The sequence below is a fragment of the Cynocephalus volans genome, chromosome X, assembly GCF_027409185.1.
Source record: "Cynocephalus volans isolate mCynVol1 chromosome X, mCynVol1.pri, whole genome shotgun sequence".
Lineage (NCBI taxonomy): Eukaryota > Metazoa > Chordata > Mammalia > Dermoptera > Cynocephalidae > Cynocephalus > Cynocephalus volans.
This window is the reverse complement of record NC_084478.1, coordinates 177,459,935-177,477,819: the sequence shown is the minus strand read 5'-3', so window position 1 is coordinate 177,477,819 and position 17,885 is coordinate 177,459,935. Positions and strand designations below refer to the sequence as shown.

The 17,885-nt window shown below is 49.1% G+C and overlaps 1 protein-coding gene across 1 annotated transcript; it reads left to right on the top strand.

Annotated features, from left to right (window-relative positions):
* Positions 1-212: 212 nt before the first annotated feature.
* On the top strand, positions 213-13,244 carry LOC134368631 (histone-lysine N-methyltransferase PRDM9-like). Its single transcript, XM_063085053.1, has 10 exons — positions 213-365; positions 1,587-1,746; positions 2,629-2,750; positions 6,557-6,713; positions 7,449-7,550; positions 7,762-8,033; positions 8,461-8,528; positions 9,663-9,856; positions 12,117-12,329; positions 13,234-13,244. The coding sequence occupies exons 1-10, from the start codon at positions 213-215 to the stop codon at positions 13,242-13,244; spliced, it is 1,452 nt and encodes a 483-aa protein (XP_062941123.1).
* The last annotated feature ends 4,641 nt before the right edge of the window (positions 13,245-17,885 follow it).

Here is a 17,885-nt window from a genome sequence, read left to right as displayed (position 1 = left end):
GGCAGACCGACTCTAGTGCAGAGAGCCGGGTTCGGCTCATGACAAGCCCACCCGGCACGTCACGATCGCGAGGCCGTTCTGACCATGCCACGCTTCCTGACTGACGCACACACACGCACGACAGGTGGGCGGGTTCTTCCATGCGACGAGAAAGACCAGGTCCCGCCCTGACGCCCGAGACTAGAACTGAGTGATGCCTGTGACTGACAGGCATGGTTCTGCCCTACTCCCCGCCCCTTTATACCTTCCTGATCGCTCATTGGTTGCAGCTCCGATTGCCGGTTTCTGCCCTACCAGCTGGCACAGACGGCTGCTTCGCCAACTTCGATGTCTCACCTCCCGAGAGGATCCGAGCAGGCACCGGGGCCAGGATGGGCAGGGCGGCAGGAGAAAGCTGGAGAGACTGACAAGAACTCGGGAAGTCGTTGTCGTGCTGTAAGAAACCCTTATAAACCTTCAGCCCGAGACCTTCAGGTTTCAGCCCGGGAAACCCCAGATCCCTTATCTCCAAGAGGCCTGGAATCTGCTAACCTGGAGGGACCTCACATCCCTTCACCCACAGGAACGCCAAGTCCCCTAATACGTAGAGCCCAAATACCCTAAGCCTGAGGAATCACAACTCCCCTCAGCCTAAGGTACCCCAAACCCCTCAGCCTGGGAAACCCTAAATACCACAGCCACAGAGAGACCAAATTTCCCCAACCTCAGAGATCCTACTCAGCCTGGAAACGTCCTTCAGCTACAAAGACCCCCAAATATCGTCAGTGTCAGAGAACCTAAAGCCCCCTAATGAGAGACCTCAAATTTCCTTAGCCTGAGAGACCCCGAGTTTCCTCATCCTCAAAAATGCCCAATCCTTTCATCCTGAGGGTTCCAAAATTCCCTTTACCTGATGAATCCCAAAGCCTCTCAACCTGAGCATCCCAAATCTCTTCGGCATGAAAGACCCAAAACCTTGTCCTGAAAAACCCCAAATACTATCAGCCTGAGAGACCCCAAATCCCCTCGACCTCAGAAACCCCCAGAACCTCAGCCTGAGAGACCCCAAATCTCACTGGCCTTGGAGACACCAAATCTCCTCAGCCTGAGGGATTGCTGCTCCTTAGAGATCCAGACTGCTTTACTCCCAGAGTTTTCCAGAATCTCCAGGTGGAGATCCCAGAATCCTTCCTATGAGAAATGTTCATTTCTTCTCTCTGGAGCAGAACTCTGCTGGTCAGTGTAACCCGAGTCCCACCAGTCAGGGGACCTCAAGGTCTCCATGGGACTCCCCTGGCCCTCACATCTCAGGACTCCCCTCGAAGACACCTAAGCCTTGACCCTCAGGCACCTTTGCCACCCTTCCTCAGATGCGTCAAGCTGCAGGGGAACCGAAACAAAACAGCTTACATTAGGTGGTCTGTCGTGGCCAGTGGAGACCCCCCCCATCCCGTCAATAGCCCCCAGACCTCCCCAGCACCCTCCAGTCCTTGCAGGGTCCTCACATCTTCCTGGTCTGGACACCCCGGCCAAGTGGAGAAGACAGAGCCTGGTTGTGGGCAGTGGTCTGGGCTGTGGCCCCCTCTCAGCACCCTCTCTTTCCACAGGAGCCTTGGCCTTGCAGCCGGGAGACTCAGGGGCCCTTCCCAGCCTTGGAGGTGGAGCAGGGCCTGCCGGCTTGTCCCAGCACCATGAGCTCCAACAGGTCCCCAGAGGAGAACCCTGAGGGAGATGCAGGGAGAACAGGGCGGAAGCCCACAGTGCGAGGTAGGAAAAGTCAAGCTGGGCTCCAAGCAGGATTGGTAGGAAGGATGCAGAGAGGGGGACCTAGTGACAAGGAGCTGGTGTCTGGTGGGCTGCAGACTAGTGGCCTGCACCTCTGTGCAACCCTGGCTGTGAATGTGCATGCAATGGGGACAATTGGTCCTGTCTGGGACATGGGGGAGAAAAGGTCACTAGAATCGAACTCTCTGTGTCAGGGGAGAGCAAGGCAGATGCTGTGTTCTTTCAAACAGGACACAATCTGGGGAGGGAGGTAACGAACGTCTTTATCCTTGTTTCACAGAGACCACCCCAAGACCCCAGGCTGTGTTCTGCTTGTTACGATTACAGGGCAGAAAAAAGGCCCCACTCGATGTTGTGACGTGTGCAGTAAATCACTGATGAACTATGTTATTTTCTCTAGGCTAAGATGCTTTCAAAGACATTTCCATATAATTCTCCAAGGAAGAATGGGTAGAGATGGGAAAATGGGAGAAAATTCGCTATAGGAATGTGAAAAGGAACTATAATGCGCTGATTCATTTAGGTAACTGCAAGTGCTGGTTGCGGACCGGCCTGGGAAATATAAAACAGGTCTGTCCCCGTATTATTTTGGCTCTCTCTTAGGCAGCTGCATCTGTCTACAGTTCCCTTCTGCACGGAGACAAATCTGGAGGGGAAATTTTGTTCTTCTTCTCTTTCTTTTTTTTTTTTTCTTTTTTTTTTTTTTTTCAGTGCACGGCTGAGTGTCGGCACTAGTCATGCAGAGCTCACATCTTGACCTTGTTCAAGACTCTCCCAGCACGCGCTGAGCCACAACGGCTTTGTGGTGCTTTCCATTGCCACACCCTTTGTTCCTCCTCCCACCTCTTCCCTTTTTGGACAAAGATTTGGCTTCTTTCCAGGTCGCAGAGCCCCTCGACCAGCTTCCATGTGTCACCGAAGGCAGGCCAAACTCCATGTGGATGACCCTGCGGATTCCGATGAAGAATGGACACCTAGGCAGAAAGGTGAGAGGCCAGGAGGAATTAGAGGTGACCTCCTGAAACCAGCCTGGGTTGATGTCTCAGCTGTATCTCAGGAGTTAACAAAGGAGACCATGTTCTCTCAAAAACATAAATGTTCAACCGTCAAGCAAGGTGCAAAACAGTATATACAGTAAGAGGCTGTTCATATAAAGGTTTTAAACCTGTAAAATATTTACACATTTTATTTACAGATACAGTAATAAGTGCTAAAAGTATAAAAATCTGAATGTGAGTAAGAAATACCAAACTCAGAAGTATTATCACAAGAGAAGGAGGAAGGGCTGGCGGGTGGCTTCACTGCGTCATAGTTAGCTTTTTTGTTTGTTTTATTTTTATGTTTGAATTTTGAAATAAAAAGTAGAGATAAAAACATCTGAAGCAGCTGTGGCAGAATGTTCAAATGGGACTGCATGGTGATGGATTTGTAGGTTTTCCCAGCACTATTCCCCATACTTTTCTATATGTTTAAAGTCTATCATTCTTTCAAGTAATAATAAAAAAAAAAGACTGTTTTTGCTAAACATTTTTAATTAATCAGCGGACAATTAACTAAACCTGAATTGAACTGTAAATCCACCAAAAAGCTTTCTAACCCTAATCTCCTAATAGTTCAGTTATTGGATCAAGTGTCTTGGAAGAAGACATGACTAACCCCATGGTTTGTCACACATCAATTTATTGTTTCTTATTGTGGTAAGAAATCACATAACAGAAACTTACCCTCCTAACAATTTTTGAGTGTGTGATATCGTTAACTATATACACAGTGATGTGCAAGAAACTGCTAGAACGTTTTCATCTTGCATGACTAAAACTATACCCATTGAGCAACAACACCCCATTTCCTCCTGCCCCAGTTCTTGGCAACAATTCTACTTTGTTCCTAGGAATTCGATTACTTTAGATACCTCATGTAAGTGAACCATGCCATATTTGTCTTAAAGTGACTGGCTTATTTAACTTAGCAAAATGTCTTCACGATTTATCCGTGTGGTAGCATGTGACAGGGTTTCTTTATTTTATAAGGCTAAATAGTATTCCATTGTATTTATATACCACATTTTCTTTATCCGTTCATTTGTCGATGGATATTTAGGGTGCTTCCACCTCTTGGGGGGAATCTCTCTCTTCCTCTCCTTATAAAAGCACTAATCCCGTCATGAGGGCCGCACCCTCATGAACTCATCTAACCCTAATTACTTCCCTAAAGCTCCATCTCCAAATATTATCACACCAGGAATTAGGGTTTCAACATACGAATTTTGGAGGAAAAAAGTCCAGTCATAGCACCCAGTTTTTAACTGGGTTGTGTTTTTGTTGTTGAGTTGTAGGAGCTCATTATGTATTCTAGGTATTAACTCCTTATCAGATATATGGATTGTAACTACTTTCTCTCATACTGTAGGTGGCCTTTTCACTCCATTGATTGTCTCCTTGGGTCCTCAGAAGATTTTAAGTTTTATGTAGTCCTCTGTCTACTTTTGCTTTTGTCACTTATGCTTTTGGTGTCATTTCCAAGAAATCACGGCCAAATTCAATTTCTTGAAGCTTTCCCCCATGTCTTCTTCTTGGGAGTTTTATACTTTTGGGTGTTACATTAAGGTCTTTAATCTATTTTGACGTGATATTTGTATGTAGTGGAAGATAAGGGTCCATCTCCATTCTTTTGCATGTGGCGATCCAGTTTTCCCAATACCATCTCTTGAAGAGACTGACCTGTCCTCCACTGTGTGGTTTCGTTCAGGGTTTTTTTTTCATGAAAGTTAAGCTAATTCATTTTTTAAAAATAAATGTAATAGATACTTTGTGAACACAAGATGAAGGGGAGATAAGGATTGGTTTGGTTTGGTTTCATTTGTCCCTCTCTGGTTCAGAATTCTATGTCCCTAATGAGAATCTTCTGAGCTTAAAAATATTTACCAACTAAAACACTGATTTCTCATGACCTTTTAGTCAAACCTCATCGGGCGGCTTTCAGAGTGGAAAAGCGTAAACAACGGACGGTGAGTACCTGAAAAATCCTATTATTAAGACAATCTTCCTCATGGAAGATCCAAACACACATGCGAGAAGGAGAACGTGCAGAGTATCCTGGGACTGCTGCCTCCCTTGTCTGATCACTTTAGCACAGTGTCTGATATCATCATTTTAAGAGTTAATAAGAGCAACAATAACCACCACCACTTGTTTATTTTTGCAATATATCAGACGTTATTTTGAGCATTTTGTATGAATAAACTCACTCAAACACTCACAACAATCCTATGAAGTTGGTACTATAAGCATAAGCATTTTGTGGATGAGAAAACTGAGGTACAGAAATGTTTGCTTATATGCCTGAGATCACAGTGAGTAGTGGTTCAGTCTAATCCAGTACTCCTTCCTTCTCTAAAGTACTTACAAGCTCATTCGAACTTTCATGTTCTATCAAGTTCATGCTGCCTTATCCGGACACCTCTACATTATTCATCTGACTGGTTATTTCAACCTAATTCTTCTCTGCTGTGCTAAGTGAGAGATATGCTAAGACCCTCTAAGGGAAGCTTGCAAATACACAGTCAATTTCTTCTGTGCACGGTCCCAGATGAAGACGGAGATAGTTCCTACTCTCTCATAAGGGACCCATTCAGATGTGAGAAAGCTGCTCCTAGCCCTGAGAAGTTTGAGGTTTGACTGAGAATCAACAGATAGGAAAATGACTTAGCACTTCATGTATGCTACACTGTCCAGAAGAAATGTATCCTGGTACTGATTTTAAACGCTCCTCCCTGTAGGAAGAAGTAACTGCTCGTTCCTCCGGGCCCGAATTAAGCAGATCTCATGCTGATTCAAATCATTTATTGAGCCTGCTGCCTCTGTCTTGGGAGCTCTTTGAGAGCGCGGTCCAGACCTGATTTTTCTCAGGAGTCCCAGGCCCAGCTGAGAGCCCCTGACGGCCCCTGAATGTTTTCTAAACGATTCCAAATTTTACAAATTAGAATAGATGTAACAGGGTCAAGAAGTGCTGAAGATAATATCTTTGAATCAGATTTCAACTGTAGAGATGGTTGAGGAGGTAAATCGATGTCAGGACTATAAGAGAAATTACTCATCTCATGTTTGTACTGTGTTTAAGGCCTCACAAAACACTTGGTGAACATTATTACATTTCATGTTCACTATACCATTAAGAATTAGAATGGATGCCAATTTATAGATTGGGAAACTGAATAGAATTAGCTAATGGTACACCCTTACTTAAGCAGAATTGGTACAGGAATCAGTTAATTCAATCCCAAAGTTAAATATTCCTTCCAGGATATGGCAGTTTGCAACTCTTAGCATCACTTTCTTAGTTGTCTAGATACACTTATGCCAACTGTTTCTTCTCTTCCCAAACTCACTGTTCATTTTCCAGATGTGTTTTGTACCCTCTGTGCTTTTCTACATTTCTCCTTCCATCATATGTCTACTAGTTCATAGAAGATCCCCTCTTTTTCTCTATAAGCCCCTACCTCCTTCCTTCACAGACCTTGTTGAGTCTCCAGCTTGTCTTCCAAAGTATTCTCCCTCCCTCACTCTCACTTATATTTAGAAAGTTGAAGGAAAAGAGCCTTCAGACATGAGTTCTAGTCCTGGGTTGACTACCCCCTCAGGCCTTTCCCTTTCTCTCTGGTATTCAGACACTCCAGGATTTTCCAGGGATTGTTGAACCATTAACTAAAGTCATATATGTGAAAACAGGTTGCAAGCCCTAAGGAACTCAAGAAATCTATGTTGTCTTTTAATATGTGACTCTCACATTAAAGGAAATGTCCAGGGCACCTTCAAGTATTGAATCTAGAGTGAAGAAATTGTCAGAAACAACAGATTTACTAAACACAAGTGACTCAGAGAAGGCCCAGAACCGAGTGTCCCCTCCTGCAGAAGCAAGTACCTCTGGACTGCCCTCTGGACAAAAATTGGGTAAGAGAAAATAATTTGGGGACTTTAGTTCCTCTAGGTCCTTTAGAAAGGTCGATGAGTATGGTCTAGATATGTGGGGTAGCCTTTCGATAGGCCTGGGCTTAACCTGGACTAAGCTGAGACCAGAAGTTAGATGTAGTATTGAATAACATGTAAGAACAAACACCAACTCTGAAGTCACACACTTGGGTTATAACCCATGCAGAATCATTAGCGCCTTGGGCAGACATTATAAATTCTCTGAGCTCCTTAATGCTAATCTGTATAATGAAGATAAACACATATAGCTCATATATGGCTTAAAAGCATTAAATTAAATATAAAAGACCTGATACATGCAAGGTGTCCAATAAATCCATCTGTGATAAGAGAGACCACGTTTTCTTATTGTATATCCACGCCTTTGTTCAAAGCCTAATATGTAATGCAGCCTCAACACATATTTTGTGAATAAATAAATGCATGAATTAACTGTCTTGTGAGTAGAAAGTTTGGGAGGTTAAACCTGATCCTGGGAATCCAGAAACGAAAATTGAATTATGCACCTGTAGTCAGTATGGGTGTGGAGTCTTAGTCTCTCTGAAATAATAGGTAAGAGGTAGTGAAGGGGTGGGGAGCCAGAGTATGTAGAAGGATAGACGATAATTTGATGGTAGGAGATTTCACATTTTCTGATGAAACGGGTACAAACACTCCAGACTCCTAAGTTCACTCACCTACTCTTCTCCAACTTAGAACTCAGGAGTGAGGAAACTGAAGCGAAGACGTATAGCCTGCGAGAAAGAAAGGGTCGTACATACGAAGAGGTCGAAGAGCCTGAAGATGATGACTACTTATGTAAGTGACCCTTTTGGCCCACTCATGGAGAAGGCTATGTCCTGGTACAATAATGTCATCTTGTCGTTTGACCCCAAATCATTCGTTTACTCTGGTGGCTTGGAGTACAGGATTGAGGCTAAATTATGTAAGTGCTGGGCTCTTTCTGAAGCTCTTCATATCCAGGTACATGCACTATACTTTTCCTAATCCCTGCTGCTCTCGCCTCCAGTTTGTGAGCATTGCCAGAACATCTTCATCGATAGCTGTCCGGCTCATGGACCCCCTACATTTGTAAAAGACAATGAAGTAGCCATGGGGCATCCCAACCGCTCAGACCTCACTTTGCCCCCTGGGCTGAGAATTGGACCGTCGGGCATCCCCGAGGCCGGGCTTGGAGTATGGAATGAGGCATCCGATCTGCCGTTGGGTCTGCACTTTGGCCCCTATGAGGGCCAGATCAAAGAAGATGTACAGTCAGCCAACACTGGCTACTCCTGGGAGGTGAGAAGGGCCTATCTTACCCCGTCTTCTGGCTTCCTACATCCCTTCTGTGCCTTTGGTGGCATCCCCTTCTACATGCTGGACATCCCCTTCTACATGCTAGCACATGGATAGTGACAACATGGTTAGCTCTGTGTACTTAGTGGTCTTTGCATGAACCTGGAACTACTATTTAAAGGTCAGACGGTGAGCGGGAGAAAAGTGGCACAGAGACAAAAAAGTGCATTCTCCCTATGGGGCCTCAGCTCTGACTGGACAAACCAACTCTGACGTGTAGATGAGGCCGAGGAGCGCAGCATGTGTCGCCATTGGCGGCTGAATCCATGCAGGCTCAAAATGCGTTGATGACAGTAGAATAAAATCATTCTTCTGATTATTACCCGCCCCTCAACCCCCAGAAAGACTAACTTATTTTTCTGAAACTCAGATCAGCAAGGGGAGAAACCGCTATGAGTATGTGGATGGAAAGGACAAATCTCGGGCCAACTGGATGAGGTAAGGCCAATAGGTTTCGGGTTCCAGCAAGGACACTCATCTCTCTCAAGCTCGGCTTCTTTCCTCCTCAGCATGCCTCCCTCAATGCTTTTCACACTCTCTGCTCCCCTTACAATGTTCTTTCATATTATGAACATCTAGGAAGAAAGAGATAAAATATAAATATTACCATTTTTTAATGAAAAACCTAAATCTCTATGATAGCCAAAATTGGGGCACCAGGGTTAACCCTGAGGAGCCTAGATTCATTGGGGACGCTGGATTCGTACTTTAATTTATCTAATCAGCATTTATTAAGCACTTACTATATTCTAGTTTAGAAAATGGAGTACATCACATGAACAGATCACACAACCCATGCCCTCGTGGAGGACTATCACGGGCAGATGTGAAACATTTGATTACAGGAGAAGTACACAAGGCCAAGACAAAATAAAACAAGGGACCTCTAATCAGTGAGGGCAGAAATCTTGGCAGCTTCAGTGAAATTAAACCTGAAGCCTGAGAAGTGAGCTGCAGGGTGGTCACGGGCCTCTGTGCTGCATGGACCAGCTCTTTCCATGAGGGGCTCTCATTTTATTAGAAGATAAGAATATGAAGATGCTGTTATTATTCTGTGTTATCATGCTAAGATAAAGGGACCTCTAAGTTTCTATGGGAACCCAGGGAGGCAGGTGAATGGCACCTAGGTAAACTATGGGAGATTAGAGAAAGGTCTCTCAAAAGAAGATAGACGTGGGCTGAGTATAGAATGACGTGTGCTAATGCAGAAGCAGAGTACGTGATTGATCACACACCAAATTCTGTGTTATATGTAGAAATTGATTTAGAGTTTAGAGAAGTGAGAAGTCAGTGTTTTATAGCCAAGCAAGGTGGAAGTAAGTCTGGAATGGGGCTTTGAAGAATGGTTAATTAGTCAAGGGGGGGAAAGCATTCCAGGCAGGATGAGGACCGTAAGCAGGACTTGGAGAAAGAGGCTTAGGTATGAACAGCAGGTTCCTGGAGGAGGGTAACGGCATGGGCCGTCACAGCATGGGGGCCCTGACCATCTGGTGACAAGCCCAACATGGCCCTGTCGGGTAGTGGAGACTCACTGCCTGTTATTTTCTGTCCCTTTGTCTGCCTCAACCCCAGGTACGTGAACTGCGCCCGGGATGATGAGGAGCAGAACCTGGTGGCCATTCAGTACCACGGGCAGATCTTCTATCAAACTTGTCAGGTCATCAAGCCGGGCTGTGAACTGCTGGTCTGGTATGGGGACGAATATGGCCAGGAGCTGGGTATCATCTGCGACAGGGAGCCGAAGGACGAGCTCACGGCAGAGAGAGGTGGGTACCACTATTATTCTTTAAAAGGACAGAAAAGAAAGAATTCTCCTTGGGAATTTTCATGGTTCAACTCGTAAGTAGAGTAAAATGCAGTCTAAAGTCAGAAAAATTCCAAATCAGGTGCTTCTGAAATTAAGGATTCATTTCATTTGCCTTTGACTCTTAGGGACGATTTATAATTTAACCTTTTTGCTTTGATTTTATTTGTTAACTACTTTATATGCGAAATATATAACAACATATAGTCCTGACAGGGTTAGAGAGAAAGAACAAGTCTCAAGCACCTACCAGCTCTTTCATCAAGGTAGTTTCTTCTGGCTCTTTTTAGTATTACTCAATTTCTTCCATATTTCTAAATAACATGCATATGTTGCTTTTCATTCAGTCATTCTTTCAATTAGTCGTCATGTGAATTCCTACTCTGTAACAGACAATGTCCCAGGAACAAGAAATACAGACAGAACAAGATGATCAGAATAAGTGCCCTTGAGCAGCTGACACGTGAATTAGGGAAACACGCAGACACACACAGGCATGTGCATATCAGACAGTGATTCGTGCTTTCAAGAAAACTAATCTGGAAAAGTGCCTAGAGATCATCATGAGGGGAAGGAGGGTGTGACAGGGGACGGTCATCAGGGAAGGGTCCTCTCAGGACATAACACTTGAGAGGTGCAGAGTTGTGGGCAAAAGACTCCAGGCAGAGGGAGCTGCTTGTGCAACAGCCCTGAGGCAGGAGAGAGTGAGGGTGTGGGTGGAATGGCTGAGACCACCAGGTGAAGGAAGCAGAGAAGGGAGCAGAGGTCAGAGAGACACAGAAGCCTGGACATGTAGTGCCCATGATTCCGGCCAAGACACCGGGGATTTTCCTGAGATGTAAAAGATTGTGGATTTTTGGTTAATTTTCAGAAAAATATCTGCAGTGGGTAATCCCCTTAGAGGCCACATCAGTCTCCAGGTAAGAGAGGATGGTGCATTGGATAAAGGTGGGAGTCAGGAGGTAAGAAGTCTGATTAGGGATATATTTAAAAGAACTTCTTATTAAATTTGAAATGGGCTAAGACAGAATGAAATAACTCAAGTAGGAATATTTGGTGTGTCGCCCAAGGAAGGACATATTTTCATTTTATGATTCGTGGGCACTGAGAGAGAAGCAATCCGTAATCTAGTTTAGACAGCAGGAACCAGAGTCCTTTACTCAAGGGGGCCTGGACCACTCTGAATTCCACTTCCTGATGGAGACACAGGTACAGAAGAGTCCTCAATTAAATGTCTTTACAAAGAGGAAACTCAAATTCAGATTTGTTCACACATGCTCTTTAACCACTACTCTACACTGCCTTCCACATTTGTGCATCTCCAGACGAAGTCTCTCCTGACTTAATAGATCCCTTTCCCCTCATAAGAAAAGTCACTAAGTATGAGTCCATCAGTATTAGTCCCTTTTCATGTTGCTATAACACAATACCTGAGACTGGGTAATTTATAAAGAACAGAGGTTTATTTGGCTTATGATTCTGGGACAGCTGCATCTGGCATGAACCTCAGGCTACTTCTACTCATGGTGGAAAGTGGCAGGCAGTTGGCGGGTACAAGCAGCAAGAAGAAGCAAGAGAGAGAGAGGGGAGGTGTCAGGGTCTTTTAAACAACCAGCTCTTCTGGAAACTAGTAGAGTGAGAACTCACTCACTACTGCCACCCCCCAGGTACAGCATTAATCCATTCATGGGGGATCTGCCCCCATGACTCTAACAGCTCCCAACACTGCCATATTGGGGATCAGATTTTCACATGAGTTTTGGGGGGACAGCACGTCTGGACTCTATCACCATCTAAGTAATCCAGAGTGTTATTATATCTCAGTAGAATAAAATAGCTGCAGATGCTCTATCAGGAAACGTGCCCAGGGAATCGGGGGAGAAGAGGATATGATATGACTCAGAAGACACTTGTAGTGTGTGGGGGAAAGTCACTGCTGTTCCTTCTGTATAAGGACTGAAGCTGCCTCTGATGGTACTGAACGTCCCAAGTTTGGCTGATACACAGACAAGGCCTTTGATGTGGGTTTTCTGGATTTCGGAGGAAGGTGTAGTGAACAATAATGGAATGGAGAATAGACTGTAAAGGAGCACTCAGTGGGAGACAGCAGGCATTAACGCATGAGGAATGATTAGTGGAGCAGGCCTTACCATACGACAGAGCAGATGGCCCAGACAGTGTTGTCTACACCTCCCCTGACCAAAAACTTCCTCTTTCAGCAGAACCGAAGCCAGAGATCCACCCATGTTCTTCAAGCCCTCTGGCCTTCTCCAATCAGAAAGGCATCAGGAAACATGTGAAACGCGATTACTCCTCTCAGACCTTCCCAGCGACATCTGCAAGAGAACATCTCCAGCCAGGCAATCTCTATCCAGTTGGTCAGAATCCGGAGGAGCAACGTTCTGATCCACACAGCTGGAAAGACGAGGGCGAAGGTCAAGAGGTCGAAGAAGGCTTCAACCTCTTATATAAAAGAACAAGGCAGAGGAGGATTTCAAGCACATTTTCCAGCCCACCCAAAGGCCAAGTGGGGAGTTCTAGAGAGAGTGAGATGGAACAAGAATCCAGAACAGGCCAAAAAGTGAATCCAGAGGACACAGGCAAGTTATCTGTGGGGGTAAGAATCTCAAGAATTACAAATGTCAAGAGTAGAGAGTGTGGGAGAGGCTTCAGTAAAACGTCACCACACACAGAAACAAACACACACACCACACCATAAATAAACACACACACACCACACACTACACACTCCACACACACCACACATAAACACACACCCCACACACTACACACACCCCACACACGACTCACATAATGCACACACACACTCCACACACACCACACACTCCAAACACACCACACACTCCACACAACCCACACACCACCCACATAACGCACGCACACACTCCACATATACCATGCACACCACACACTCCACGCACAACACACACTCCACACACAGCACACACATCACGCACACCACAGACACCACACAGAAACACACGCACCACACACACTACACACCAAGCAGCCCTTAACATACACAAACACACACATTTTAATTATTACAGCTTGGTTGGGCTGGATTCTGTCTTGAGTCATAAATTATAGCTGGTTATAAGTAGACACTTGTCTTGATTCTCACTTCTCTCCATTGCCTCATAATTGAAAAAGTTATTGCACCTGTTTGGGCCAGTGTCCAGGTTGGCTCAGGAACTGCCACTGGCCACTGGGAGACTGAGGCTGGCTGAGCTGGGGCCCCGGCCTCAGTCCCAGGCATGCATGCTGCTGGCTGTGTAACTCTCTGTTATGTCTCCATCCATCTTTTCCTCCTTGCAGTTTTTGGTTGAAGAAACTGGGCTGTTGACCTGCAGAGTGTCCTGAGGATGGATTAGCTGGGGGCGCCCTGGTGGTTAGGGTTTAATTGTCCTGCCGCCTGGATTCCTATCAACGGTGAGATCTGCAGTTCGTAAGCTCCATGTTCTGTTATTTGAGAGTTAAAACACGCTGTGGTTATACATATAATTAAATAAAATTCTCATATGTAAAAAACCATGTTCTTTGTAAAGTATATGCTACAGTATAAGCATAGGTAATGTGCACAGTACAGATTTATATATCATGCATCACATAACAGTCATATATATTTACAAAACCTATAAAATTCGATAAAAAACGATAAAATAATCCTTCCCCATGGGCACTTAGAAGTGAGACAGACACCATGAAAAAGCTGCTTCTGATGTTAAGGTGGGCCTGGGGCGTGGGGGATGGGACACTGGAGAATGCCTGAGGGACAAGATTTCCCTACATTTAGACCCCAGGTGACCCTCGCAGGCAGACGCAGGTGCAGCCCTAAAGCTCTGAGCCCAGGTCACTCAGACCCAAGGACAGGCCTTGGGGAGCAACTGAGCCTTGGCCCACCCACTGCCACCGGCATTGAGCTTCTGCGGGGCCTGCCCATCTCTGTCTCTCTGGTCTGGCATGAAGTAGTCCAGGCTGTCAACGTGGCAGAAGGTGCTGTGGTCCAGGGACCAGTCCAGCCAACTTGGGATGCCCAGCCCACACAGGTGTCTGACCACCGAGTGGTCAGCACAGAGCAGGTACACGGAGCCCTGCCCTCGCTCCCACCGTCTTGGGGTGGACGGCTCTGGCGTGGTGCCTGAAAGACAGGAGGTCAGTGAGTGGCCCCCAGGGCTCCAGCAGAACCCTTCCCCCTGCCCTGTCCACCCCCAAACTACAGCCACTCCCCAGGAAATGAAAGATGCTCTGTGCAGGGTGGACATCATGGGCCTGGGACTGCTCTCCTCAGGAAGGGGGTCAGGAAGGACCCTTTGCCAATGTCAGAAAACCGGACCATTACGGTGGCACAATGGGGGACCTGAAAAACAAATCCACATCCGAACCCCAGAACCCGGGAATGGGACCTTATTTGGAAATAGGGACTGTGCTGATGTAATTAAGACAAGGTCTTCCTGGAGGAGGGTGACCCTAAATCCACTGACAAGTGTCCTCCTAAGAGACACCAGAAGAGACACAGACACAGAAGAAAAGCCAAATGAAGACGGAGGCAGAGACTGGAGTGATGCAGCCACAAGCCCAGGGACACCTGGAACCACCAGGAGCTTGAAGCGGCAGGAAGGATCCTCCCCTGGAGCCCCTGGAGGGAGCACTGCCCTGCCATATCTGGATCTCAGACTTCTGCCTCCAGACCTGGCAGAGGATACATTCCCGTTTTTTTAAGTCCCCCAGTGTATAAGCACTTGTCACGGTGGCCCGGGACACTCCTACAGCTGCCGAGCCTCTTCTTACACTGCTATGAAGTCTCCCTAACCAGTAAGTGGCCCTGTGCCCACACCGTGCGAACCATGGGTTTATCTTGTGCCCGGGCGTTCTCTGGGCGCCTGAAGTTTGGGAGATACAGGGTGGATGGCGCCCATGTGACCAGTCCCCAACACACACCCTGGGCACCGAGTCCCTGACGGGCTCCCCAGGAGGAACCACCACACGCGTGTGGCCGCCTCTTCATTGCTGGGAAGAGGGTGTTCTGCAGACCTTGCGGGAGGCAGGGAGCACAGGGCAGTGGCACGTGGCTTCTCCTGACCCTGCCGTCCTCCCTGAGGCCCGGCTGCGTGTCCTCAGGTGCCCTGAGCCCCATGTTAGCTGCGAGCACACCACAATACGCTGACTCCACAAGCCGCCTGGGAGTGCCCAGACCTGGGTGGTCTTGGGGAACCTGGCGCACAGTGGTGCACAGCGCACACTCCGCACACCTTCCACCTGGTGGGAGAACCACACTCCTGGCCGGTTTGGTCACTGCTGGTTGTTTGCAGGCTGAGCCGTGCCCCCGGCCACAGCCCCAGCCCAGCATCTCCACCTGCAGGTTTCCTCCCAGTCTTCTCAGGAAAGAGCCAGGCTTTCTACAGCAAATTGTCTGCAGGCGGCTCAACTGTGCCCACACGCTCACATCCCCAGGTGTGAGACCTCCCCGGCCCCCTCCGCCTCGGGGCTGAGGTCCCTCCTGGGAGTCCCGAGCACCGCAGCCCACCCCAGGACACAGACCGTGCTCATGGGGCTCTGAATCCCACCCCAGGACACCCAGGGCACACGGGGCACTCTCACGAACGTGGACACCTCAGGGAAGGTGCCCTTGGCCATGCCACACGCCGACGAGATTAACATTTCCAGGGCTGGCCGAAGCCACATCTGGGCAGATAGCCAGGAGCCCAGGAGGCATAATGGGGTGAAAAGATGGGGTTTGGAATTGGATAGAACGCGCTGGAATGACAACTCTCGTCTGGAGACGCCCAGCACCACACGGCATGCACTGGACGTCCGAGTGGTCACCTGCCATGAAGGGGAACAGTTGCCCAAAGCTGCCCGATTGGCCCCTGGCACCTGCCCTGAGCGTGGGACTGCCCAGGTTGCCACTGGCCTCCAGCTGGCCCAGGTCGCAGTGGGCTAAGGCCACACCTGACCTTCCAGAAGCCCACCTGCCACACACCTCCCGGCAGGGCCCACCTTGCCGTCGTTGAACCTGTTGTGGGGCTTGTCCCTGTCTAGCCAGGCCACCCACTGCACCTACTGTGTCTCCCAGTCCAGGAAGCCGAGGCGGGTGCCGGCTGCCCCCACATAGGCCCCTTTCTGGCGCAGAGCCACGCAGACGACGCGGTTTCCTAGAGAAACACAGAGGGACAGGTGGGGCCCCCGTGGCTGCCTCTCCACTGGCCAGTGCCACCCCCACCCTGCCGTGGCGCCTGTTAGGAGCCGTGGGGGGTGAGGAAGTGTTTCTCTTCTCCCTGGGTGGGGGTCAGCTGCTCCCCAACTGAGAGGGGACCCCTCCTGAGCCAGCCGTCCTGTGCATCCCCTCCCCACAGCAGCCTCTACCGTTCCTCCAGGACGTTACCGAGGCGGCCGGCCCTGCCTGCAGCCATCACGGTGACCAGCTGCAGCGGCTACTAGTGGGCTGCTTTCTCTTCTGACAAAGTCAGGGGAAGCTCCGTGACCCACATGGGAGGGCACACCCAACCCAGGGCCCCAGGCGTGTGGGGACCAGACGTGCCTTCACACACGGTCCCCACCCTGATGACCAGGAAAGGGGGTCGAGTCCCCTCCCTGCGGGGATCCCCAGTCGCTACTCACTCAGGCCCACGGTCCGCACCTCCCCCGTGAGTGGGCTGCACCGGCCCGAGCCCGGTGGTGATGTCCACGAACAGCAGCTGCCCTGTCCCCTCTTCCCACACGGGGCACCCTCCCCCATCCTGGGCCGCTGCCTGACACGATGCCTCGAACCTGGGGGACGCCATGGCCTGAGGAGAAGGAGAGCCCCTGAGTGCAGCCTGGTGTCCCCTCCCCCTGCTTCCCCGACCCCAGGGCTGGGGCCGCTGGACAGGGGAGACCCCGATACTCCCGGTGTGTGATGCACGCACTGTGACGAAACCCACGTCTGCCGCTGGAGCCTGACCACCGTGAGACTCAGACAACACCGCGCGCAGTCAGTGGAAAGACGACACCCGTGGGACGTCCAGGGGGCTCTTCGAGCAGTCGCGCTGTCCCTGTTCTCAGCACGCCCGTGTTAACTCGGTCGCCCCTGCCGTCGCTCCACACAGCACACGGGGACACGGTGCCTCTGAGAAGCTAAGTGAGGACGTGGCCAGACGTGGAGCATGGGATGGGGGCTGCACTCCTGGGGGTCTGGCTCCCAGGTGGCCCCTGCCTCTAACTACACCTTCCTTGCCCCGCGACAGGACTCCATTCACGTTCTTTGAGTTGGACGCAGTTTTCAACAACTCTCTTTTTAATGGGGTTTCTTTTCCAAACGCTTTCCTTCTAATCAGATTCACTTTGCAAAAACCTTCCCTCAATGGCATTTGTTTTACAAAACCTTCCTGGTATTCCAGACACTCGGGAAGTGGACCGGCCAGAAGCGGGTCCAATGTCACACGTCACCTGCGGCTTCAGGGGCTCGCCCGGCTCGGCTGCTCTGTCTCAGCTCTCCCTCCTCTGCTCCAGCTCAGGCAGGACACGCGCTGTCCTCAGCTGCTGAGCTCGGCCGGGGCCGCCCCTGGCAGGCAACTCCCTCCGACCCTCGTCCGTCCCTCCCTCCTGTGTCCTGGCCAAACCCCAGGAGATCCCCAGTGGGCGGGCGCGGTCGCCCTGCTCTTTCCTGGGGAGCCCTGAGTGGCAGCTCCAGGAGCTGCTGTCCACTGTGCATTAGGCTGGAAGAAGAGGTGCTGGGGTCTCCTTCCGCAGGAGCCCCTTAGAGCACCCAGCCAGTGCCCCTTGCTCCTGCCAGCCTGTCCTGGGGCTCTTCTCAGGACCGGGCTGTGGCCGAGTCCATCCTCCCCCCACATGGGCTGCCAGCTCCTTGGAGGTCGATTCTCCTGCACCGATTAGTGATGCGGGCTCCTCCCAGATGGGAGCCCACACCCTGTATCCCACGGATTCCGCTGAAAGGCCAATCGCAGCTCACCGAGGGCCCTGGACACCAT

Coding starts and splice junctions, on each gene's coding strand:
- LOC134368631 (XM_063085053.1), top strand. CDS start 213: ATGGTTCTGCCCTACTCCCCGCCCCTTTATACCTTCCTGATCGCTCAT. Junction 2,751..6,556: donor ATGGACACCTAGGCAGAAAG/GTGAGAGGCCAG, acceptor CTCACATTAAAG/GAAATGTCCAGGGCACCTTC. Junction 8,034..8,460: donor ACACTGGCTACTCCTGGGAG/GTGAGAAGGGCC, acceptor TCTGAAACTCAG/ATCAGCAAGGGGAGAAACCG.